This window comes from Artemia franciscana, chromosome 7 (assembly GCF_032884065.1).
Source record: "Artemia franciscana chromosome 7, ASM3288406v1, whole genome shotgun sequence".
Taxonomy (NCBI): domain Eukaryota; kingdom Metazoa; phylum Arthropoda; class Branchiopoda; order Anostraca; family Artemiidae; genus Artemia; species Artemia franciscana.
The window spans coordinates 27,203,244-27,231,056 of record NC_088869.1 but is presented as its reverse complement, the minus strand read 5'-3'; the positions used below and the strand labels follow the sequence as shown (position 1 = coordinate 27,231,056).

At 35.2% G+C, this 27,813-nt stretch overlaps 2 protein-coding genes across 7 annotated transcripts in view; both read right to left on the bottom strand.

Annotated features, from left to right (window-relative positions):
• The window catches only part of LOC136029082 (endoplasmic reticulum lectin 1-like), a gene marked incomplete in the record, with an annotated part of 524,377 nt that overhangs the window by 87,686 nt on the left and 408,878 nt on the right, over positions 1–27,813 (bottom strand).
• Positions 1–27,813, bottom strand: part of LOC136029086 (fasciclin-2-like) — a 61,024-nt gene that overhangs the window by 14,534 nt on the left and 18,677 nt on the right. For all 6 annotated transcript variants that reach the window (XM_065707146.1, XM_065707147.1, XM_065707143.1 and 3 more), the window contains 2 exons: positions 27,516–27,687; positions 13,003–13,292 (listed from right to left, as the gene is read on the bottom strand). In XM_065707146.1, the coding sequence (XP_065563218.1) occupies positions 13,003–13,292; positions 27,516–27,687 (462 nt within the window). The remainder of the gene's footprint in view (positions 1–13,002; positions 13,293–27,515; positions 27,688–27,813) is intronic.

Genomic DNA, 27,813 nt, shown 5'->3' with positions numbered 1-27,813 from the left:
AATTTTGATACCAATAGCTATATCAAAAGAATCGCATTTTAATGCTGGTTTTAAATATATAAGTTTCATCAAGTTTAGTCTTACCCATCAAAAGTTACGAGCCTGAGAAAGTTTGCGTTATTTTAGAAAATAGGGGGAAACACCCCCTAAAAGTCATAGAATCTTAACGAAAATCACACCATCAGATTCAGCGTATCAGAGAACCCTATTGTAGAAGTTTCGAGCTCCTATCTACAAAAATGTGGAATTTTGAATTTTTTGCCAGAAGGCAGATCACGGATGCGTGTTTATTTGTTTTTTTATTTTTTTGTTTTTTTGTTTTTTTTTTTGTTTTTTTTACCCCAGGGGTGATTGTATCGACCCAGTTGTCCTAGAATGTTGCAAGGGAGCTCATTCTAACGGAAATGAAAAGTTCTAGTGCCCTTTTTAAGTGACCAAAAAAATTGGAGGGCACCTAGGCCCCCTCCCACGCTAATTATTTTCACAAAGTCAACAGATCAAAATTCTGAGATAGCCATTTTATTCAGCGTAGTCGAAAAACCTTATAACTATGTCTTTGGGGACGACTTACTCCCCCACGGTCCCCGTGGGAGGGGCAATAAGTTACAAACTTTGACCTGTGCTTACATATAGTAATGGTTATTGGGAAGTATACAGGCGTTTTCAGGAGGATTTTTTTGGTTGGGGGGAGGGGTTGAGAAGAGGGGGATATGCTGGGGGAACTTTCCATCGAGAATTTGTCATGGGAAAAGAAAACTTCCATGAAGGGAGAGCAGGATTTACTAGCATTATTTAAAAAAAAAATTAAAAAAAATATGTGAAAAAGCTTTTTCACCTGGAAGTAAGGAACAGCAATAAAACTTAAAACAAACAGAAATTATTACCCATATAAGGGGCTCACCTCCTTATGATACCTAGCTCTTTACGCTAAAGTATTTTTAGTAATTTCAACTATTTATTCTACGGCTTTTGTGATTCAGGGGTCATTCTTAATGAATTGGGATAAAATTTAAGCTTTAGTGTAAAGAGCGAGGTACTGACGATGTGGCGAATCCCCTCATATATGTAATAAAAACATGAGAATACAAAAGTTCTTGACGTAAGCTAATTTATAAGTTACGTAAATCTTTTACCAATAAAAAGATTCGTAAAAAATTAAAAGTTATAGTTGCCTTTTTAATTAACCAAAAAATCGGAGGGCAACTAGGCTTCGCCCCCGCTCTTTTTTTCTCAAAATCATTCGATCAAAATTATGAGAAAGCCATTTAGCCCCCCCCCCAAAAAAAAAATATGCAAAATTTCGTTTTGATTATTCCTCTGCGGAGAGCCAAAATCAAAACATGCATTGATTCAAAAACGTTCAGAAATTAAATAAAAAAAACGAGTTTTTTTTAACTGAAAGTAAGGAGCGACATTAAAACTTAAAACGCACAGAAATTACTTCGTATATGAAAGAGGCTGCTTCCTCATCAACGCCCCGCTCTTTACGCTAAAGTTTTTTACTGTTTTAAAAAGAAGAATTGAGAGAAAGAGATAATTAAAAAGTTCTAGTTGCCTTTTTAATCAACCGAAAATCGGAGGGTAACAAGGCTTCCTCCCCGCTCTTTTTTTCTCGAAATCATTCGATCAAAATTATGAGAAAGCCATTTAGCCAAAAAAAAAAAAAATATACAAATTTCGTTTTAATTATTCCTCTGCTGAGAGCCAAAATCAAAACATGCATTGATTCAAAAACGTTCAGAAATTAAATAAAAAAAAGTTTTTTAAATGAAAGTAAGGAGCGACATTAAAACTTAAAACGAACAGAAATTACTCCGTATATGAAAGGGGCTTTTCCTTCTCAACGCCCTGCTTTTTACGCTAAAGTTTTTTACTGTTTTAAAATGTAGAGTTAAGAGAAAGAGTCAAACTTTAGCGTAAAGAGTGGGGCGTTGAGAAAGAAATGCCCCTTTCATATACGGAGTAATTTTCGTTCGTTTTAAGTTTTAATGTCGCTCCTTGCTTTCATTTAAAAAACTTGTTTTTTTTATTTAATTTTCTTCAAAAGGAGATTGGCTGACTACTGAATTCAGTTCCTCATTATATTTATTAATTATCTCCGATTGACCCTCCACAATATTCTTCAAAACCAGAATTTCAGATTTAACTGTTGCGAGTTCATTCTCAAACACATTATTTTTATTTTCTATCGATGTAACACGATTGGTCACTGCACTTATATCAGATTTTATCTCCAAGACATTATGTTGGAGTGCCTCAATGTTTGTATTTATGGACTGCACCATTTCCAGAATTTTAATAATATTTTCAGCATTTGTTCTCTGACAATCAGTGAGAACGTTACCATCAGAATTATTTGTCGAATTCATCACAGGGTCTGATAAGCCCGCTTCAATTTGGTTACATTTACCACTGCCTTTCTTTCCCATAGTAATGGTATGAAAATAAGACTATTCGCCTACCTTTATATAAACTATATTTATATTTACCCACACTAGTTCCAGCATGTAATGTACATATGCGTTAAAAGGGCACGTCTTACATTCAAATAAATAGCTTTCTTGAAACAGAAATCGCTGGCCAAAAATTACAGGATACAGGAAACTCCTTCTTATCCAATTATCAATTAAAGTTATTTTAAGCTATCACGAGTATAAATGCATACGTTAAATGCAGTCAAACAAGTTCACTCATTGACTGCTGAATGAGAAATCCTGCTAATTTGGTGTTTGACTAACTTAACAATGCACATACCAATGCTTTTCTCAGTGGCTCATAGGGTTTAATAAACGTGCCCGGAGTTGATGAAAAATTTAGGGAAAGAATTTATTTGAAAGGGGTATGATTTGAAAGCTTCTTTTGGTATTGTTTCTTTTAATCAGTTTTTGGGTAGTTCTTGGTTAGTTTTCCAGCGTGATTAATGCAATCAGTATTTTCCCAAGCAAGTTTTCTTATAAGCCTTTATTTTAGTTTTAGTTTTTTTAAGAGAAAGAGCAAATGAAAGTTAAAAACGAACAAAAAATTACTCCAAAATAGGAGTTGGACTAGCACCCCAATAAAAATCCCAAAGGCTAGAGTGTCAGGACAATGAATGAGGGATTAGTTTATCCTTTGCAAGGAGTCAGGCACCAGCTTAGACTCAGCTTGTTTTTCGAGAATGAAAGATTGTTGTCCTGACAAGGCTATATAGTTTTTGCTGAGCATACAATGCCTATGTGCAACCTAGTTGCCTATTTCCAGCATGCATGAAGAGTTTGAAGGTACACTTCTAGCACGGTAAAGGTTGTTCACTGTTTTGAGTTTTAGCTGTAAGAATTTTCGTTCGTAATTCCATAAATCCTTTGATGCAAGAAGCATTATAGGTTGATCCTTTGAAGGAAAATTATAATCTCTCTCTCTCTCTCTCTCTCTCTCTCTCTCTCTCTCTCTCTCTCTCTCTCTCTCTCTCTCTCTCTCTCTCTCTCTCTCTCTCGCTCTCTCTCCCTCTCTCCTGTCCACTATTTTACCATTCATCTAATAATGTAGTTTTTTATTCGCTCTCGATTCATCCAGGTTTGAAATAACGTAACATAACATAAATAATAAAACCCCCCCAAAAAAAAAAATCAAAAAAGTTAATATACTTCAGTGTACTCTTGACAATTCTGTTAGCCTAGCTTGATATATTGAACTATATTTGCTGTTCGGAATCAGAAAGCCTAGTCGTAAGCAAGAATGGTTCGTTAGCATAGCAACACTGATTGACTTGTTCTTAATTAATTACTACTTACGTTTAGAACGAAAAGTTTCATAATGCTACAGTGATATTTTATATTTTACTCTACAAGCTATCCAAAGAGACGCTGCGTCTTTAAAAATGGACGAAAAGATGCATTAAAAAACCATAGTGGCAACTATTTTTGGTATAATCCCATCCTTTTGCTTTTTTTATTTTCAACTCTTTTATACATTAGTACCTTACCAAACACTATCTTAATAAACTTAAAGCTAATTCCCTTTGTATGAGATATTAAAAAAATAAAAATGTTTGTGAGAATAAGCAAGACTTCTTCACTTTGTTTTTAAGCTTTTGGAGAATTTCGGTTATTGACCCATTAGCTGAAGTTTCTAAATTAAAAGTATATGAGATACAACATATGTTTTGAAAAAATATCTCAACTTCCAAACGATAAAAGAGGGTAAATTCAAATACATAGAAATATTTTCAGACATTCAAACTACTTAACGGTAAAACCGGGGCAAGTTACAATTTAAAAAAAAACAACTTGGGCACTGTAAACTGCTCCTTTCATGAACTTCTCATTTCCGTTGGGCCACACTTTAACTGAAACTGGACCTACAACCTTTTACCGAAAATAACAAATGAAACTTTATTCCTAAGAAAGAAAGGGAGTTCAAATAAATTTATATCATAAGGTAAGGCCCTCATGCCTTTTTGTTTGTAGTCGTGGTAACCTCACTTTATAAAAAACATCACTTAATACCTAGATGGACTTTAAACGTTTTTTTTTGCTGAATGGATTCTGCCTTTCAAACCCTCAGTGTTGTGCCCTGTAACTAATAACCCCTTCGACAGTGTTGGCACTTCTTTTACTAACCTTTTTAATTTGTTGTGTTTTCTAAAGTGTTGTTTTAATACAGTTGTTGTTTCATATTTATTTTTTTTCTATTGAGATACTGTAAATTTGTACCTGCTGTTATGACACCTTGCAAATGTGTCAGGAAATGCCGAAATATAGTTGACAATATAGATTTCTATTTTTGCTGTAGTATAACTTTGTCCCTTGATTGTTATTTCTGCATTAAAAAAAAGTAAATGTGACTTTTCATTTCTGAAAAAGCTACCCTTCAAGTTCATAAAAATCATAAATAAAACTGGAAATGATTTTTGGAAATAGCAGTCAGTTACACTATCGTGATGCACAGAGATGTGACAATTGAAGAGGACCCTGCTAATTTGGTGTTTTACTAACTTAAAATTTCAGGTACCAATGCTTTTTTCAGTGGCTCATAGGGTTTAATAAACGTACCCGGAGTTGAAAAATTTATGGAAAGAATTTATTTGATAGGGCTATGATTTGAAAACTTCTTTTTGCTTTGAACATCGAGGATGAAAGATTGTTGTAATGACAAGTTACTTGTACTGACAAGACTAAAATATTTTTAGCTGAGTATTTAATGCTCACGTGCAACCTAGTTGCCAATATCCAGCATGCATGAAGCACAGTTATTCAAATTTTATATATACAAAAATATGGATTTTTAGTAATATAGTTATTTACTTTTGTTTTTATATCACATCCTAGAAATTACTAAGCTATTTTGCCATTCATCTAACAATGTAGTTTTTATTCGCTCTCGATTCATCCCGGCTTGAAATAACTTAATGAAAAGCAATAAATGGAGAAAAACGAGTAATATTTTCGGCCAGTGATAAAACAGGACATACTGCCAATATTTTGGACTATTTTGGACAATATTTCAGGTTTGCTATTTTGCTTTAAAGACGATGAAATAGAATTATGATGTTGTAGCAATCTCGTTTTTAAATTCTGGTTTTTACGTCCCACATAAGAGCTTCCACAAGTACATGGGATTTTATAAACCCGACTTTGTTGCTCTACGGAAGTCCGATCCTTTCCAGAATTTAAAAAACTAGCCAAAGTATTACTATCTCTTAAAGCTACCTTTAAGCCATTATTTTGTAAAATTCTTTTAAGTTTTCCACTCAAACCTGGAACATATGGTAGAGAACAAAAAATATCCTTCTTTTCTGTTGTTTTCAGAATATCGTCCGAAAATTCTAGAAATTGTTTCTCTCTTTTCGAAAAAGTCTGGTCAATTAACCAACCCGGATAATGGTTACTTATTAAAGTCTTTTAACATTTGATTAAACCAATTATTACTTGGTGAGCATGACCGGAGAAAAACGACAAAAATCTGTTATTGTTAGTAGGTTATCTGTAAATTTTAAAATCCAGACTATTTTCATTTTTTAAAAGAGGGACATCCAGAAAAGGAAGTTTATTATCCTCTTCTAATTCTATTGCAAATTTCAAATCACCTGTCCAAAAATTAAGATGTTCTAAAAAACTTTTTAATTCCTCCACCCCATAATTACATAGATGTTTCTTAGAACATCTTAATTTTTGGGGAGGTGATTTAAAATTTACAATAGAATTAGAAGAGGATAATAAACTTCCTTTTCTGGATGTCCTTCTTTTAAAAAATGAAAATAGTCTGGATTTTAAGATTTATAGTGAACAAGTGAACTTTTTTTACAGTGAACTTTTTTTTACAGTGAACAAGCTTGTCGCCTGACCTTACTGTGACGGGGATCAAACCCCAGACTAAACCAAAATTAATCAAAATTAGGTTAATCAAGCGTGAAGAAGGCTGGTTTGATAAAAGTGTAACCATCGGTTTGCATAAAGTGGTACTGCCTTATCGGGAAGGGTTATGGCGGTAATTCATCACATCAAGGCAACTAATTAGCCTTTTTTTTATGGAACCTTTATTTGAATCTGTATTGAAAAATATCAATTTTTTGTCTTTTGTCGGTTTGTTTTTGGTTGCAATATCCTCATGAAGATTTGTTACAAATTTAACACTAAGTGGTCAAAATAAAGTAAATATGGCTTGGACCCTTTCTTTGCTTTCTGAAAAAAGCTCTGATCCTTCAAATATAGGAATGTAATCTATATTCAGTTTTACAAGAATACCTTCTTTGCACAGTTTGATTTTTTGATTTTTTCCTGTGAAATTTTTTTCCCATATAAATAAAAATAAAACCAGGTATATACGTATCATTTTAGATAATAAAATAAATAAAACCAAGTATTTCTTAGCTTAGATGTGATTAATTAATTGTCATTAAATTAGATGTAAAACACGCCATAAAAAAAGGCCAAATTACTTGGAATAATGACGAACACTAGAAATTAGATGAAAAATACTAGATTTACAGTTCTTTTGAGGACCCTTGCCTAGAACTTCTATTTCGCAGGTGTCTGATTAAGCATTAAAGATTTTATCTTTTTCATTAGTCCAGTAAAACTACAAAAAAGGTCAAAATTCAGCATTTGAACAACAGAAGTATTTCTGGTACAAATTTCTGAAAAATTAGCTTAATAACATATCCAAAATGGACCATAATCAGCCGTGCAGAAATACGGTTTTTTTCAAGGAAATTGGGAAAATCTCGATTTTAGATATCTGCAACATTTTCAAGCGCATTTTTCTAATGATTGCCCTTGAGCTTTGTTGATGGTGATTGCAAATGCTAATCGAATTGGGAATTGCAATCTTTTAAATTGAAAAGGCAGATCCTTTAGAATCATGGGAATGCGAGGAATAAGAAAAACCTCATCCTCAAAAGGCCCTGTCAAGATTGTCGGCAAGTCGGCAAGATTTACGGCAAGTCGCGTGCCATTGCAAAGCTTTGGTCGTTTGATGTTTTGTAACAGTATTATTGGTACGCCTATTTTTAGTTGTAGCACGTGTGGTGGAAACCCTGGGAGATCCAGGGAATTTAGAAATTCAGATGGATAATTAACCGCTTCATTTGGCTCTAGAACTGTGTCAACTGAATTGCAAACGACTGCCTGGTCTCGAATCTTGGTCAAAATAATATTGGTATTTTCGTGGACGTCTTTATTCTTGGCTGCCAGAATCGCTCGTTCACTTAGCCATTTATGATTTTTATAATTGGTTAGAATATTCGGAAATACCTTTTCAACCAATTAATTTTTGGACGTCACTAAATTACAGAATTCAGCAGGCAGTTGTATACGTCCTGAAATTGAGTCTACTGGGAGCTTTCCGTTGCCAATTGTCAGCAATTGATCTGAAAATGTTTGACCAGAGTCATCGTTTTGCAATCGGACATGGATTTTTGATTTGGGCACCAAACGACGTCATTTGCAAACATGAGTTATATTTTCTGATGTTTAACAAAAAACACTTAGATTCTGACGTAGCTCCAGTATGCAAAGTCTTCAATGGCTCTGGTGGTGTAGCCAGTTGAGGAAGTTTAACTTTTCCTCAGGCGCAATACATTCCCATTGTTTCACCATTAAATTTCAAGGCCTTGCAGTAGGGGCAAATTTTAGACATAGTCCCGATTTGAACACATCTACTCAAGCTATAATCATTAAATGAGCTGTACCTGAATGCCAGGGGATAATTTTCAGGCAGCTCTTGTGATTCCTCGCCAAGCTTCCTTTTAGCATTATCTCTTTGAGCCTCAAGCCTGTTTTCACGTTGTTCTTGCGATTCCTCGGCACGCTGTCTTTTGGTAATTTCTCTTTGAGACACAAGCCTGTTTTCACGCTGTTCTTGTGATTCCTCGGCATGTTTTATTTTCTTACTTTCTCTAATAGCCGCAGGCCTTTTCGAATTATCTCTTTGAGCAGCTTCCTCGGTTGTTTTTTTGCCATTTTAGGATTTATGCTAAAATTTCTCTTTGAATTAACTCTTTGAGCAGCTTTCTCGGCACGCTTTCTTTTGGTAATTTCTTTTTGAGACGCAAGCCTGTTTTCACGCTGTTCTTTTGATTTCTCGGGACGCTTTCTTTTCTTACTTTCTCTATTAGCAGCAAACCTTTTGGCATTAACTCTTTGAGCAGCTTCCTCGGCTGTTTCTTCTGCCATTGGAGGATTTATACTAAAATGTATCTTTGAATTAACTCTTTAAACATCTTCCTCGGCTGTTTTTTCTGTCATTGTAAGATGTATACTAAAAATTTCTCTTTGAATCGCCTTCTTATATACTTATAATGACGTCATATACAAAACTGTTGACGTCATATACAAAGCCTTTGACGATATATACAAAGACTTATATACTAATAATGACGTCATATGCGGACAAACAACACACATATGCAAACAAACACAAAACATTGACAAACTTACAACTTATTTTTATATTATTATTTTTATATACTTTCTTTTCTTACTTTCTCTATTTGCTGCAATTCTTTTTGCATTAACTCTTTGAACAGTTTCCTCGGCTGTTCCTTCTACCATTGTAGGATTTATACTAAAATTTATGTTAGAATTAACTCTTTGAGCAGCTTCCTTGGCACACTTTCTTTTGGTAATTTCTCTTTGAGACGCAAGCCTGTTTTCACGCTGTTCTTGTGATTCCTCGGCACACTTTCTTTTCTTACTTTCTCTACTAGCCGCAAGCCTTTTGGCATTAACTCTTTGAGCAGCTTCCTCGGCTGTTTCTTCTGCCATTGTAGAATTTATGGTAAAATTTCTCTTTGAATTAACTCGTTGAGCAGCTACCTCGGCACGCTTTCTTTTGTTAATTTCTCTTTGAGCTGCGACCCTGTTTTCACGTTGTTCTTGTGATTCCTCGGCGCGATTTTTTTTTGTAAGTTCTCTTTGAGACGCAAGCCTGTTTTCACGCTGTTGTTGTAATTCCTCGGCACGCTTTCTTTTCTAACTTTGTCTATTAGCCGTAAGCCTTTCGGCATTAGCTCTTTGAGCAGCTTCCTTGGCTGTTTCTTCTGCTATTTTAGGATTTATACTAAAGTTTCTCTTTGAATTAACTTTTTTAGCAGCTTCCTCGGCTGTTTCTTTTGTCATTGTAAGATCTATACTAAAAATTTCTCTCTAAATCGCCTTCTTATATACTTATAATGACGTCATATACAAAATTTTTGACGTCATATACAAAACCTTGGACGTCATATGCAAAGACTTATATATTTATAATGACGTCATATGTGGACAAACAACACACATATGCGGACAAACACAAAACATGGACAAATTTACAACTTATTTTTATATCTATAGAGTTAAATGTCATTCATCTTGGGACGAGATACAGTAACTTTTACTTCCTGGATAATCGCTGATTCATAGACAAGACCTTATATCCCGTGTCTTCCGGCAAAAGTTGCAATAACTAATAAATTTCATAGTAAAACTTAAAGTGTTTAGGTCAGTGCGGTGCTAGGTGTACTCAGTGGAATGGCAAAGCGAGGAGTGCCAAACGCATTTCATAAAATTGCTTCTAATGAGACAAACGATGTGATTTCCACTGAAATACATTATGTAAATGTCGATAGGGGCTTACAGGACATTTTGATAAAAATATGATGCATGGACTTTGCCATGAACTGAATGAAAATTCACCATGCATGGACAGAGGAAGTTGGGCAAAGCAATATTCCCGACTTTTAGTACCTAATACGATTACCGGCAATGATGGATACCCTATATATAGAAGAAAGTCTACCAAAGAAGGTGGAAAATCAGCAATCATAAAGCCGCGTGACTGTTAAATAAAAGTAGATAACAAGTGGGTCGTGCCATATTCACCTTTTATACCGAAAACATACAATGCGCACACAAACGTGGAATATCGTAATTCCGTAAAGGTAATCAAATACATATATAAACATGTCAACAAAGGCAGTGACATGGCAGTATTTGGCTTGCAGTCCGAAATCAGTGACATCGATGATGTCGTACAATATCAGGTTGGGAGATACATAAGCAGTAATGAAGCTGTGTGGCGAATTTTCATTTCCAATAAATGGACGAAGTCCACCTGTTGTTCACTTAGCGGTACATTTACAGAATGGTCACTGTGTTTATTTATCAGAATCCAACATGCAACAAAGAGCCTTGAATCCACCGGAGACAGCTTTAACTACTTTCTTCGCCTTATGTCAAAATGACTTATTTCAGAAAAAACTGTTGTATTCTGAAGTGCCTACAAATTACACGTGGAATACTAATAAAAAATCCTTTGAACGTCAAAGTTGGGGTGAGACGGTCGACGGCCAACCTAATTTCTCTTTGAGCCGCAATCATGTTTTCATGTTGTTCTTGTGATTCTTCGGCACGAATATTTTTGGTAATTTCTCTTTTAGCCGCTAGCCTGTTTTCACGTTGTTCTTGTGATTCCTCGGCACGATTTTTTTTTTGGTAATTTCTCTTGAGACGCAAGTCTGTTTTCACGCTGTTCTTGTGATTCCTCCGCACGCTTTCTTTTCCCTGTATCTCCCACGGCACGCGACTTGCCGTTAAAAAAACAATGGAAAACGTAATAGAGGCAACAATCTTGACAGGGCCTTTTGAGGGCGAGGCTGTTCTTATTCCTAGCATTCCCATGATTCCAACGGATCTGCCTTTTCAATTTAAAAGATTGCAATTCCCAATTCGATTAGCATTTGCAATCATCATCAACCTCCTAGCTAGTATACACACCTAGTATATATACCAACACCTAGTTGGTGGGGGCGCTTCGCAACACTTCGTCAATAAAAACTAAGGCCACTAAAGTCTTTATCGACCATGACGGAGTAGTAGGCAGTGACGTTTGCAAGTCTTAAGAGTCCCACAGAACAATATAATGAAGTGGCACGACCGTCTCAAATCAAAACATATTTTCTCACCGGATGGCCAGCAAGCAATGTGGGGTTTGTTTCTTTTCATACGTGGCGTCACTATTTTAAAGGGAAGCAACTAAAAAATTTATAGATCATGAAGGAGGAATGAGTAGTAACTGGATGTAAAATAAACAGCTATATTTTGTTGCACTATTATGCTAACAAAGACGCTCACAAATCAGATAAACAAGAATTAACTAGAGAGACTCACTTATTATTTTGAAAAACTGGTACTTATCTGTTATAGTGACCCCACTCAGGGATTACGCTGTATATAACTCGAAAACAAACCGGTTTCATCTGTCAGTATTAAGGGACAATTAGCTTGGCCTCAGTTGAAAACAGGTGACAAAATACATTAGACTTAGATACTTTGGGCTATATATTTTCACATTAGGGAGGGGGAGGGAAGTATTTGGACAGTGTGAAGTTAGAAAATAAGTCTTGCTTCCTAATATGCAGAGTAAATGTAACTAACAGAAATTGCATGTACACCCGCTATAATTTATCCCCCGCCCCCCTAATGTGCAAATATATAGCCCGAATTTATTTCAAAATGTCATATTTTCATCATGTTTTGGAATATTTCATTAGGATAAACATAACTTCACTTCATGAGTGGGGTCTACATAACAGATAAGTACAGAAAAATTGTGTGATTATTTCGATGTACTTAGCACATTTAACTAAGCTAACAGTAATCACTACAGAACTCACTTCCTTTTATACATGGTGGCACTATTAGAAAAGACAAACTCCTAAGAACTGTACATGTTTTGACAGAACACATGGGCAGTAACGATGCAAAGTGAGGAGTCCCACATGTCAACATTATGAAACCAGTGCAGCCATCACAAAGCAGAGCACGCTAGATTTAACTCAGCCTTATTTTCAGGCCACCCACCACCTAACACGGAGTTCGACAAACGTTCAGAACCCGTGTTCAACCATGCTATTCTAACGCATTACGATTTTGAAGAACCTGTTCTCAACACGCTTGGAACCCGTAAAATGAAAATACTTCAGCGTTTTGCTGGGTTGCACATGGAGAACCTGAAAACGATTTCTGTTTAGCTCGCTCAAAACACGCTTCAAACCCACAACCTGAAAACACCACTCTAATTAGTTTATTACGATTTTTTTGTATGCATTAACTTATCCTGTGTGGAGGACAGTAGGCGCATATACTGTCCTTAGTTTACTTTTGTTGAGAGGTAAATGAAATTTAGATAAAAGATTCAATTCCATGAATGGAAAATGGAGACTACTAAACATTCCACAATCATCAGCAATCAATACGGCAAGGTCAATAGCCATACGTGTACCAAATAATAGCCTAAAAAACACATACTCTGTTTTGGAATTGAGCGCCTTATACTTTTTCTTTGTAGAAAGACAATTTCGCTAGAAAAAATTCGCAAAAACACGTTAAAAACCATTGTAAAAGACAAATATTGGGTATTTCTGCGTCCTACCAGATAAATTATGTCTCATTAGGTTAATAAGGCTAATCTACACACTAAATATAAAAATTAAATCAAATAGCGCTTAATTTAAACGTAAAGAGATAGATATGATAATGAACTTACTTTTACTGATGGCAACGCCATCCTTTAGCCAACGAACTCTTGGTGCAGGATTGGCAGTCACGTTGCACCTTACAGTGTATTCCTTGCCAAGAATGGCGCGCTGTTCTGTAGGAACGTCAATCCAATTGATTGACGCCTGGTTGGAAAGTTTGACAGATGCGCTTAGCGTTTGGGAGCTGGTATAAGTTGCACGGCAGGTATAATTACCCGAGTCGGATTCATGGAAGGAACTAAACTCAAGACTGTTTGTTGGTGTATCGCCATTTTGATAATATATGTCTGTAGATATCCTGTAAAAAAAAAATTGTAGTTCAGCTTTACTTTCAAAAACACGTATATAGTACTAAAAGTGAGAGAAAATTGTGGGTCCAGTCAAGACTGACAACGGATACCTTACGAGCTTAAGTAAGGTGGCATATAAATAATCATTTATACTAAAAATAACACAGACAAAAACAGAAACGAGCGGAAAAGAAAAAACAGGTCCCCAGAGGCAAACTTGAGGAGAGATCAAAGAGAAAGACCTGGAATTTAGTTTTTTTTTCTAATAGCAGGATTAAAAGGATATTTAGATCTTGTCAATTTCAGTCATCTTCCATCTAAACAATCATAAAAAAAATCTCTTTCTTGAATAAGCCTTTGAAATGTATAATAATAAATTACTGCACTTGCTGTTGACTTACGACATTTAAAAGCAATATTCTCATAATTCAGCTTTCTTGTATATCTATCTCCTTCTATTTTAGCCAACAAACGATTCAAAACGTCAGATTGTGATTTAGTGATGGAAGAAACGCTCCTCGTACAGAACTTATCATTTTTTTCTTTAACTTGTATGGAATCTACAAGAAATCATGAAACGTCCAGCACAGTACAAATTAATACTTTAAAATTTTATGGAGTTTCCGGAAATCAAATCACAAAATACAAGACACAAATTGGTCTTTCACAAACAGTTTGCGATGGTAAGCCCACCATTGAGGAGGAAAACGACGATAGAGTCTGATTAACAATTTGAAATTAGCCGCTATGTCCTAACTTAAGTAATCCAGAGAGAGAAAAGCACAAAGGTGTAATTTCTTGAATGTTAACTTTTTTAAACGAGAAATATACATAGGAAAAGAGTTGAAATTAAATGTGTTGAAGATACTCAGGTTTGAACGATACACACGTGAGCAACGATACACAAAATTATCGATAATATTTATGAATCGCCCTGTTTATGAATGATGCTCCTGAAAAGAATAAATCCTGCCATTCTCAATTTTAATTCCACTATTTTGTTCTGACAGTTCCATTGAAAAAAAATCATTATAGACAAAAAGAATAACTATTAAGAAAATTCTTAGAAAACGGAAAACAAATTATTTCCAAGTTGAATTGTTGTAACTTAGAGAAACTCGTTACTGGAAATGCATCCAATATTCCGTCTCCCATGTGAGCATCTAAAACTTTTGAAAATGTTGATCAACATATTTTTCTGAACAACTTTTAAGAATTCTAGGACAATAAGTTATTCGCCCAAAATGTTTCTTGGCCATCTTATTGGAATAATCCCAATTTTATTGATTTATTTGACGAATTTGATTTATTTTATTTGATAAATAAATAAATTTTATTTGATGAAGAAATCGTGAAGAATAATTATTTTATGCGCACCAGGATTCGTGGGGATCCTCCCTTGACCAAATTTTAGTCAGATTTTTTTTTTAACTAGGTTAATAGAGGATTGCTCTGCTCCCATTAGCCCTTCTATACTTTTTTAGTAGCCCTTCTATACTTTCTTACCCCTTCTATACTTTCATAGTCCTTCAAGAAGTTTATATTCTCGTTACACTATATTCTCTTGGTATCGAAGGACAGTCAAAGACCTCTACACGTTTAAAAAGTTTTGTCTACAAGGGTTTACACAAAACCCTTATAAACCTTGGTATGTAGGCCTATGGATTTTTTAAAGATTTGTTATACCACACATCAGTTTACCAAACATTTTAACTTGAAATGTATAAAAATTCAAACTGGAAACTGAAACGTGTTATTTTAATCAGTATATGCTTGTTTGTAAAGATTTTCTTCTAATACTAGTTTACCACCTTTGGGCTTTTTGTAGTATAATAAAGGACATTTCTTTTGGTCATTTATGTCAGCCATCATTTCTAAAGGAATCCGCGTGAGGCTCGGTGGTTCAAGGTTTTCCTTCTTTTGCCTTTAAAGTTTATCAGGCCGCTAGTCAACAGTGTCGTTGGCATGTTACAGTCGAAATGTATTTTAAAGAGTGACCATAATTTTATTCTTTATTCCCTAGGCAGGCCAAAACTTCAAATCTACAGCCAGACTCTAGAAGAGAAACAGTAGGTTTACATGCGGCTGTCCTCTGTCAGGACCTAGCATCTACACAAGACACTGATTTTGAGTTAACGATGGACCTACCATAATCTAAATACGGCAAATTTAGTGGTACAGATAGATCCGTAACCGTGCACTATATTTTCTATAATACGACCTAATAATTACAGTGGCGAAAACTGATTTACCGGCTCTTGCAACCAAAACCAAGTACGGATACACTAGAATCACAAATCCGAATATATGTCTGATGTAAATCGATGGAAGATCGACTCTTTCATTCCCTTTTCATTTGGAAATTCTAAAGTATCAATTTGAATCACTTATACTTCTAGATTAAACAAAAAAAAAACAAATTTTTTTAAATGAAAGTAAGGAGCGACATTAAAACTTAAAACGAACAGAAATTACTCAGTATATGAAAGGGGCTTTTCCTCCTAAACACCCCGCTCTTTACATTAAAGTTTTTTATTGTTTTAAAAAGTCGAGTTAAGAGAAAGAGTCAATTTGCATATTAATTTGTTTTGGCTAAATGACTTTTTCATAGTTTTAATCGGAAGATTTTGAGAAAAAAGAAGCGAGGGAGGAGGCCTAGTTACCCTCCAGTTTTTTGATTACTTAAAAAGGCAACTATAACTTTTAATTTTTTACGAAACTTACGAATTAACTTACGTAGCGAATTTCTGCATTCGTATGTTTTTATTGCGTATATGAGGGGGCTCACCCCTCGTCGATACCTCGCTCTTTACACTAAAGCTTAAATTTTGTCCCAATTCCTTAAGAATGAGACCTGAATCACAAAGGCCGTAGAATAAGTAGTTGTAATTATTAAAAAATACTCTAGCGTAAAGAGGGAGGTATTACGAGGAGGTAAACCCCTCATATGCGTTATAATGTCTGTTCGTTTTTAGTTTTAATGCTGCTCCTCACTTTCAGTAGAAAAAAAAAATATTTATTTGTTCATTGTTTTTTTAAATAATGCAAGGAAATACTGTACCCCCTCCATTGAAATTCTCTTACCCCATGAGAAGTTCCTCGATGGAAAGATCCTCCCACGTAACCCCTCCCCTCAACTCCCCCCCCCCAAACCAAAAAAATCCCCCTGAAAACGTCTGTACACTTCCCAGTAACCATTGCTATATGTCAACACAGGTCAAAGTTTGTAACTTGCAGCCCCTCCCATGGGGATTGCGGGGGAGTGAGTCGTCCCCAAACACATAGTTATAATATAATATAATATAATATATAACAGTTAGTGAAAATATGAAAATTACTTCTTTAGCCCTACCATTTTCCTTTTTAAGGCAGAGGGGGCTATTCTATCTTGGAATTACGTCAGGAGTTTTAAATTCAAATTGAAGGTCAATTTCAATTCTGCTTAAAAATTCTATCATCGTTTTCTAATGCCATATGTTACTAAGGCTTATCTTATCTGTATTTTTACCGAAAGTTTTCAGTTTTACAGGAAATTCTGCCAAGAGACCATCCCTGAAGAGACTATTGTGTTATGTTCTGAGTTGATTATGTACTGTATTAACAATTCATATGAAGCTATGAATTTCACGTGATGGCTCTCGGAACTTCATGTCAAAACTATGCATGAAAAGATGTCACCATAAAATTTCTAGCCGCCTAGAATTTTTTTTTTTTTTCAGAAACAACAATGTTTACCTGGATTATATTCAGAGTCCTTTTCTTTTCTGTTTTTTTTTTTTTTTTTCAGAATTGCATTTTACAATATATCTTAAATACAGAAGATCTTTCGCCGACTCTCGATTGCTTTAGTTTAGGCGGTTACTTGAACAGGAATGCGAAGTTCAATCCGGAAACACAGGGCAGCATATAGACAGCAATATTCCAACAAGGATAACACCCAAAGTTAATTTTTAGAAGACTAGTTGATGATGAGCAAATTCATGCCTATGCGACCATGCTTAACAGGGTACATACAGTATATGACCATGTATACAGGGTGGTATACACCACGCATAGAGATGACATGCATGGCGGAGCAAGTTATGCTTTGAGATGTACACCAGGTGGCAAAGAAAAGGATGACTTTCACTTATGTCAATAGATGACCAGTCAGTTGTTGACAAATTAAATTGGTTTATTTTGTATGTATCTTCGGCCAACAATTTTTTTTTTACAGACAGGCGGACAGTCCTGTACATTAAATATCATAAATAATTAATTATTAAACCGGAAAGTTACATTTAAAGATTTACAATTCCGTAAGATTTTGTAGTCCAAGCTAGGTGTTTGAATGTCAAAACTTCAAAAAGTCATTTAGCATACCATCATGGCTATTGGTTAAGACCAAGGTAGTATCCAAGGGGAGTGGGGTTCAAGATTTGAACCCCTCCTCTGAAAATCTTTGTCAGACTCATAAAAACATAAAAAAATGCATAAAAACAAATTATTATGCGTTCTCATATCCCCGCCCCTCCCAAAACAAATAGCCATCTCTCCTGCGAACACAAATCCTGGATATGCTCTTGTTTATAATACACTGGTTTTGGGATGATGGTTTCATTGTAATAATATCCTAAGGACGATGGATTCAAATTAAATTTATATAAGTGAAATTGGATTCAATTTCACTACTGATTCAACTTTAGTGTCGACTAAGAACTCCTTTTAATTATTTATTTGAAACAATACAACATTCAAACTGTTGCTCCATGTTTTTGGTCCAACTATGGATAACATGAACCAGTTGGAGGTCAATTTCACCAACTCCTTTAAAACCAACAATAAAAAAAGGTAAGCACAACCATCTCCTAACCCATTACAGGTAATTGGTTTCCATTAAGCACTAGCTACTTTCGATCCCTCTTTGACAACCAACTTTTGTAGTACCATTATCGGAGTGACGATATCAGTCCCACCTTGCGTGGAACTAATTTAAAAGAAAACAAGTCTGATGAAAGTAATTGAAGCATAAATGCCTTTGTATTTCTGAAACTTAGCAGCCTATGTAATATATATCTAAAAGTGGCTTGAATAAACGTACTCATGATATTTTCCAGTATGTGCAGAATTTTGTAAAACTAGACCTCTAATGAAAACAACTCCAAGAAAAATAGATTTGATCAGATTTGCTTCTGAAATAATCAAATATCTAAATACAAAGGGAAATAATGAGTAAAAATTGAAAAAAACATCAAAACAACAACGAGTAACAATCAAAGCATTTCGTGCTACATTTCAACGTGGATCATGCAACGTTGACAGGGCCTACCTTTCGTAGATCAAACCTCAGTCACTGTGGAAAAAAAACTATTTATAAATTAAAAAAAATCAATTCTATAGGTACGAAACTTGTACAATAGATAAAAATCAAAAGTTCCACAAAATAAATTATTGGATGAATCATTAGTATTTTATATACAGCTATTTAAGCAATAAGTTAATTGAGACTGAATGGATATTTTCAGAAAAGTTTCTAACAAAAACACGCGAGGATTTATTTCAATGAATATTTACCCCCAGAAATCGACTGTCATAATTAGCTAAAATAATTGGCACTTGCGTATTATAGCGACCACATTCAAGTTCTTGATCTGATTAAAACTGGTTTTGCTATATGCATTCGGAGATAATTAGCTTAGTCTTAGTGAGATAAACTGATATGCAGGTAAAATTTGATTAAATATTTAATGCATAGAGCTTGTTAGGTTATGTATTATTTAATACATTGCGTTCTGGGAGGCCTGCTCTCCATAATTCTCTGTATTAGCTTCCATAATTTTGTTACTAAAGTGTTACATTTTCACCAGGTTATATTTGGTGTGGTTGCTATAACCTAAAATCACTAAACTTACCATCTCTGTGGGGCTCCTTCGGAGCGCACAAATCTTTTGCTTTGGAGGAATAATCCCAAAAGACTATTTTCTTAACATCACTGTGGGCTCTTTAGTAAAATATGAAAAAGTCAACAACTTAAGAGAGTGAGGAGATAAGTAACGAAATTGAATTTTGTTACCCTAGTAGTCTCGCTACAAGTCTCATAATCAAAGACACTTTAATAAAACCATTGACTTGTGATGACAAAGACATCGTAAAGATTATATGTTTGTATAGAAGATTATAAAACTCAGTCGTACAATAGACCAGATTATGTCTCCCTACTTTAATCCCTTCATGTTTGAAATCAAGTCGTAATTTGTTAAAATGAAATGCAATAAAATTGGTTTGGTAGAGAGCGACATGTCTTCTTTTCTCGGAATCATAATATAGAACAAGAAACTGTAAGAAGCTCAGTGGGAGGAGGTGTTATTCGATCGAAAATTCTAGAATCTACAGGTCTTTTTAGATAATCTAGAGGTTCTTTTAGTCGAAATTTACATAGAATGTGCTTTCAGGGACAACGTGATGCAAGCAGTTCCCGGGAACAGGCCTAAAATACCCCTTTTTAAAACAAAAGCTTCATAGATAAATTTTGAAGAAAGGTGGTATGTTAAGAAATCGTGCAGGGGTTTTGCTCTACAAAGATGGCAAGGCCCGAGTAGAGACCAAGTAAACAAGTAAAGTCCTTCGCACCCAACCCAACCTCAACTACATAATGTGTGCATTTTTCGTCCCTTTTGGCTCGTGAGTACACAAGGGTAAATTTAAGGGGAGGGGGGCACTTCAATAAAAAATGGAAAGTGTATGTTTTACAAATGATACTTAAGTTCCATCAGGCTTTTTTGTTTCATATAGGGCCGAAATCGCAATTTTTGCCGCACACTTGCTTGCAGCCTCTTTGGAATGGCTCCAAATTATCCAAAGAGCCAGTGACGTCAATTTGAGGACACAGAAGGGTATGTGTTCCAATGATTTTTTACCCCCCCCCCCAATATCTTGTAAAATAGCCTATTTTTGGGGGAGAGGGAGGGACATATTCATTGAAGATGTCTTTTTTGGTATTCTGATTTGGAAAAATTGAAAAAAAAAATGAAAAATTTGCCTACCCTATATCTTGGAAAGGTACTTGTGTATTATCCAGAACACACTCAAGGAATTTGCATTGTTTTTGTCTGAGCAAAACTTTTTTTTTCACGAATTCGGTTATAATTAGCTTATGCTTTCGTGAAATAAACTACGATGCACGTATATTTTCATTAAATACTTAGATGTAGTTATGTTAAGTACTCAATATAATGCGTTCTGGCCGGCCTGCTTGTCATAATTCTTTGTTGTAGTTTCCATAATTTTGTTACTAAAGTATTATATTTTCATCCTATTTTGGTATATGTTAATGTGATTAACCTAAATTCACTTCTTGAGTGTGTTCTGGATAATACACAAGTACCCCTGGAATATATACCCCCCCAGAAGTTCTCGTCAATTAATGCAACTTCATAGAGCCTATTTTAAAACAAAAGTTTCATAGTTAAAATTTTGACTAAACTGTAGGAATTTAATGTCTGGATGCTAACTGCCAATCATCTACAGATTTTGACCTACACAGTACCTTGGGGTCAAATTCCTCCTATATCCTTCCAGCTTCCTTAGAATAGAAAATTGGAACCTGTTTAGATTTAAAACCAAGTATATCTTAAAAATCTATCATTTGTTTTAATTATATTATAAATTCACAAGGAAGTTCAGGTATTCCTTAATCATCTAGGAAAATTTTTCCTTTCTAAGGCTGTAGAAATGACCTATGACCTGTAACAACCAATGTAATTTTACTAATCTAACATGAAGTTATTTTCATTGATATTTTTAAACTTTTTAATAACTCCGCCCCATCCCTTGAACCCCACCAAAGGCTAGAGTGCAATTTGTGCTTTAATGGCAGTTTCTACTTTCGGTATTAGTTTTACTTGTAAAATATGCATGGTCCATATGCTTGTCTATAGGTACTTGCGTGGTATCCAGAACTCAAAAGAAGGAAAGTTAGGTTAAGCATAATGAAATATACCAAAATATGATGGAATAGAACAGATTATATTAAATACCTAACCACCTCTATATATTATATATTTAATTAAAATATACCTGTATTGTAATTTATTTCATGAGAGAATAAGCTAATTATAACCAAATGCGAGAGGAAACCCGAATTTACTCGACCAAACAAAGCAAACTTCTTGAGTGTGTTCTTGATAATACAGAAGTACTTTTCCAAGATACAGGGCGGGTAAATTTGTCGTTTTTTTTTCAATATAATACTCCAAACGGTAATAGGAATACAATGCGGCTAAAGAATACTTTCGCTGAGTGTTGATCAAGCGCCGCCATTGACAGACTTGTCTGTCAGTACTGAATGTCTGTACTAGGACTTGTCTGTGAGTACTGAAATAAATTTCACAAGTACCTTTGTATATTTGTGACAATCTGTTTAGTTTTACTTGTCTAATATGCAAGGCCGTATCTAGAAGGGGTTAGGGGTTTGACCCCTCCCCCCATCCATAAAAAACCAGTTCGACTCATAAAGCGGAACAAAAATGCATATTAGCAAATTTTTTATACGTTTTTAAAAAAAACTGCAAGACTCCCCCCCCCATCCCCGAGAGAAAAAAAAGTCCTTTTCAGTTCTACTATAAGATTGGAGAGAAAGATAAGGTGTTACATAGGATTGAAATAACGTGTACGTAAGACAAGCTTCCCTTGTAATATTAGTATTGCTTCCATGTATTCGTATGCATTCCCATGGATCATTATTTGTATTACTGTATTATTCCTTACTTATTTGTATTATTGTATCAAATGGATTATCCCAGTTTCCCCTGTATATTATTGCCTGATACATAAATTTCAAGGCAACTACTTAGCACCTAGCGAACAAGACTGGTCATTAGAATTACCCAATTTCGATTAAAACTTTAAATTTTTAAATAGCTGCATTTTAAAGTTGGAAAAAAAATTAGCCTAATACCTTGGGGCATCAAACAGTTCGTGGTAACGAACTGTAGTAAGGAGCGACCCGGCTCAATAGTAACCAAAACTCTAAAAAATTGAATTTTGATATCAATAGCTACATCAAAAGAATCGCATTTTAATGCTGATTTTAAATATATAAGTTTCATCAAGTCTTACCAGTCTTAAGTTTAGTCTTACCCATCAAAAGTTACGAGCCTGAGAAAATTTGCCTTACTTAGGAAAATAGGAGGAAACATCCCCTAAAAGTCGTAGGATCTTAACGAAAATCACACCATCAGATTCAGCGTATCAGAGAACCCTGCTGTAGAAGTTTCAAGCTCCTATCTACAAAAATGTGGAATTTTGTATTTTTTGCCAGAAGACAAATCACGGGTGCGTGTTTTTTTGTTTGTTTTTTTTTCCCAGGGGTCATCGTATCGACCAAGTGGTCCTAGAATGTCGCAAGAGGGCTCATTCAAGCGGAAATGAAAAGTTCTAGTGCCCTTTTTAAGTGACTAAAAAAACTGGAGGGCATCTAGGCCCCCTCCCACGCTCATTTTTTCCCAAAGTCAACGGATCAAAATTTTGAGATAGCCATTTTGTTCAGCATAGTCGAAAACGATAATAACTATGTCTTTGGGGATGAATTACTCCCTCACAATCCCTGGGGGAGGGGCTGCAAGTTACAAACTTTGACCAGAGTTTACATATAGTAATGGTTATTGGGAAGTGTACAGACGTTTTCAGGGGGATTTTATTTTGTTTGGGGGTGGGGCTGAGGAGAAGGGGCTATGTTGGAGGATCTTTCCTTGGAGGAATCTGTCATGTGGGAAGAAAAATTCAATGACAAGGGCGCAGTATTCTCTAGCATTACTATAAGAAAACAATGAAAAATAAACATGAAAACGTTTCTTCAAATGAAAGGAAGAAGTAGCATTGAAACTTAAAAGGAACAGAGATTAATACGCATATGAAGGGTTCTAAAAATACTTTAGCATAAAGAGCGAGGTATTTAGGAGGAGATAAATACCTTGCTCTTTATGCTAAAGTATTTTTAGTAATTTCAACTATTTATTCAACGGCCTTTCTGATTCAGGGGTCATTCTTAAAGAATTTAGACAAAACTTACGATTTAGTGTAAAGAGCGAGGTATTAACGAGGGTACAAACCCCCTCGTATACACAATAAAAATATAAGGTTATGAAAGTCTGTTACGTAAGTTAATTCTTAAGTTACATATATTTTTACTAATAAAAACGTTCGTTAAAAATTAAAAGTTCTAGTTGCCTCTTAAGTAACCGAAAAATTGGAAGGCAACTAGGCCTCCTTCTCCACCCCTTATTTCTCAAAATCGTCTGATCAAAACTAAGAGAAAGCCATTTAGCCAAAAAAAGAATTAATATACAAATTTCATTTTAATAATTTATGTGCGGAGAGCCAAAACCAAACATGCATTAATTCAAAAACGTTCAGAAATTAAATAAAAAAAAAACTAATTTTTTTAGCTGAAAGTAAGGAGCGACATTAAAACTTAAAACGAACAGAAATTACTCCGTATATGAAATGAGTTGTCCCCTCCGCAAACCCTCGCTCTTTACGCTAAAGTTTGACTCTTTGCCACAATTCTACTTTTTTAAACAATTAATAGCTTTAGCGTAAAGAGCGACGGTTAATTAGTTTTAAAGTTAATTAGCGTATAGAGCGAGGAAATTAGTTTTTTTTATTTAATTACAAAAAAGGCACACATGGCTCTCTTTATAATGCGCCTAAAACTCAAGAACATTCAAAGACAGTTTAGAAAAATATATCACAGCAATACACCAAGACGACGAACCATTCTTCAATAATATTCTAAAGTTGACAAGAACTATTCTTCAATACTACGCTGAATGACATAATATAAGATGTGTTCACAAGCAAAAAAAAACAACAACAAGAGATAAGAGCTCACATGGCACTTGTGATGAGGCCGGAAGAGCCAAGAGCTCATACGGCATGAGCTCTAGCAAAATTCTATGAATCAATAGATTGATTTAAAAGAAAAATCACAGGCTTAATGCCGGTCGGAATTTAAAATAAGAGCTCTGAGTCACGAGGTCCTTCTAAATATCAAATTTTATTAAGATCCAGTCACCTGTTCTTAAGTTAAAAATACCTCGATTTTTCTAATTTTTCCAAATTAACACCCACCAGCTCCCCCAAAGAGAAAGGATCCGTTCCAATTGTGTCAATCACGTATCTATAACTTGTGCTTATTCTTCCCATCAAGTTTCATCCTGATCTCTACACTATAAGCGTTTTCCAAGACTTCTGTTTCCCCCTCCAACCCCCATGTCCTCGGATTCGATTCGAAATTGAAATTGGAGCATCTGACACATAAGATCTTTCTATATATCAAGTTTCATTAAGATCCAATCACCCATTCATAAGATAAATATACCTCGCTTATAAATATACCTAGCTTATCTGGACGTGCCTATACTAGCGAAACCGGGACCGACAGACAGACCGACAAACGGACAGACCGTAAGACTTTGCAATCGCTATATGTCCTCGGATTTGATTCGAAATTGAAATTGGAGCATCTGAGACATAAGATCTTTCTATATATCAAGTTTCATTAAGATCCGATCACTCATTCATAAGATAAATATACCTCAATTTTCACGTTTTCTAAGATTTCCGGTTTCCCCCTCCAACTCCCCCCAATGTCACCGGATCTAATCGGGATTTAAAATAAGAGCTCTGAAGCACAAGATACTTCTAAATATGGAATTTCATTAAGATCTGATCACTCCTTCGTAACTTAAAAATACCTCATTTTTTCTAACTTTTCAAAATTAACCCCCCCCCAATTCCCCCAAAGAGAGCAGATCCGTTCCGGTTATGTCAATCCCGTATCCAGGACTTGTGCTTATTTATTCCACCAAGTTTCATCTCGATCCCTCCACTCTGAGCGTTTTCCAAGATTTTAGTTTCCCCCCTCCCACTCCCCCAATGTCACCGGATCCGGTTATGATTTAAAATAAGAGATCTGAGACACGATATCCTTCGAAATATTTATTAAGATCCGATCACCCGTTCGTAAGTTAAAAATACCTCATTTTATCTAATTTTTCCGAATTGACCGTCCCCCACCCCCACCCCCAGGTGGTCAAATTGTGGAAACGACCATTTCGAATTTTATATCGCCTGGTCCCTGATATGCCTGCCAAATTTCATCGTCCTTAATTATCTGGAGGTGCCTAAACTAGCGAAACCGGGACCGACAGACAGACATACAAACGGATAGACCGACAGAATTTGCGATCGCTATATGCCACTTGGTAAATAACAAGTAACATGAAAACACAAAAACAAACAAATGCAAGGTACAAATCCCCAACGAGGCTCTTTAGCCGTATGGAAGGCTTGTATAGAGCCATCTACTTCAAAAGCACTTTTTATTGAAACGAAAGCTTGTCATTTCGGTCGACCCTAGTGAAAAATCTATTATAAATCGTATCTATTTAAACTTGATTGTGATTATTTTCCCGTAGAGCAATAAAACAACTATTCTGTGACTAATATCCAAGTTAACGTATTTCAAACAGTTCGTTTTAACGAACTGTGAGTGAGGAGTGGCTCGGGCTAATAGTAACCGAAATTCTAAAGAAAAAGAATTGATATAATTTAGTATATTAAAAGAATTGGCTTTTTATGCTGATTCCAAACTATATAATTCCTTAGGTTTAATGTTCCCCATCAAAAGCAACGAGTCTGAGAAAATTTGCCTGATTTTCAAAAATGGAGAAATAACTCCCCAAAGGGAAGCGATCATAATGAAAACTACAATGTCATATTCAGAATATCAAAAAACACTACTTTCTACAAAATACCCTCTCAACAAAAGCTTCTTTTTTTGCCACAAGAAAGACCACGGATACGTGTTTATTATTATTTTTTTCAGGGTTGATCATTACCGAGTCAAGATCCTAGAAGATTGGGAGAGGGCTCCATTCGGACGGAAAATAGGATGTTCTAGTACCCTTTTTAACTTCCCTCAAAGATTGTGCCAAAGAAAAGAGACATTTTTCTGCACCAAACCACGATTTTGCAACGAAGAGGCCCAAGTTGCTAATTATTGAAAATTTTGGGATAGCTAATCAGCTTAAAAGTATTAAAAAACTAGATATTGAGTTTCCCAATTGCAGAGGAAGTAATGCCAAACGGTGGCAGATTCATTCCTGAAATAACGTAGTGAATACGATATAAACTGTTAACGTGTAATAAAATATATTGCTGTCACATGTCTACTGGCAAAGAGGTGCAAAAGGCGGGGAAGGGCAGCATGACCTCGCTAAGGAATTTCTTGGAGACAAGGGGCTAGCCAGGATTTATGTTTTCAGCGATTTAAAGAGTAATTTTTCTCTTTTCTTATTCATATACAATGTTTCAATTTTTTTAAGCATATGTACACGCTGTATTTAGACATCAGATAACCCTATTCCAGAAGTCGCTATGACTCCAGCCGCATAGAATATCAAAAGTCACGCAGAATTTCCATTCATGTGAACAATAATACCTCTTTCTGTCCAACTAAAATTCAGTAGTCAGAATATTATTAAATACTTCTTAAACAAACTTATGGAAAATTTTGACTAAAAATTCAAGTGTTGTCCAAAATTTTACTTACAATCCCATATTTTGATTCTTAAGCCCAAATAAAAAAAAAAGAAAGGTGGGACGCTACCAATCAATTTACAATTATTGATATAAACGATTTGACAGCAAGAAATTGAGATTTACGGGGTCGGTAGCCCACGCCATACCTTGGTTAGACCAGGGTATAATATGAAAAATGGTCAGAAATCAAACAATAAAGAAAATGGTTCAACTGAAAGTAAGGAGCAGCATTAAAACCAACAAAAATCGTTTCGTATGTGATGGGGGCTGCCCCCTCCTCTTTACGTTAATGTGACTTTATGTCCCGATTCTTGAAGAGCGACTGCTGAAACACAAGGCTCATAGGGTTGGGAACAAAAAGATTCCTTAAAGCACTAAAAATGTATAGCGTAACAATTGAGGGATTGAGGAGGTGGCGGCCTACCAAAAACACGGAATAATTTTGTGTTCGTTTTAATTTTTAGTGGTACTCCTTAATTTCAATTAAAAAACCTTCATTTTTATATAGCCATTAGTATAGTTGATTTCATTCTTTAAAAAGAAAGAAGAAATTGATACCTTACATTACGAGGAATCAATGAACTTTTTTTCAAAAGGTACGTATTGTATAGTTGTTACAATAAGACAATAATAATAGCCTGAATTACCTGTCACCAACGCCGATTTCTAATCCTTCGGGGCTAATCCATTTAAGGTCGGTAATCAAAGTTGGGTCAGGTACTTCCGCTTTACAAGTAAAAGCTAGGGGATTGCCAAGTGCTGCCGTGTATTCAGGTTGCGCCGGTGTAATCACAAGTCGCGGCTCTTCCGCCAAAGTGACTACAAGGAGAGAAAGTTACTTTTTTACAATTGATTATGTATGGTCAGAATGTACTCACCAGGGTTTTCATACCAAGCGATTTATCGATTTATCCCTATTTCTAGCGATTTTTTATATTGTCTAAG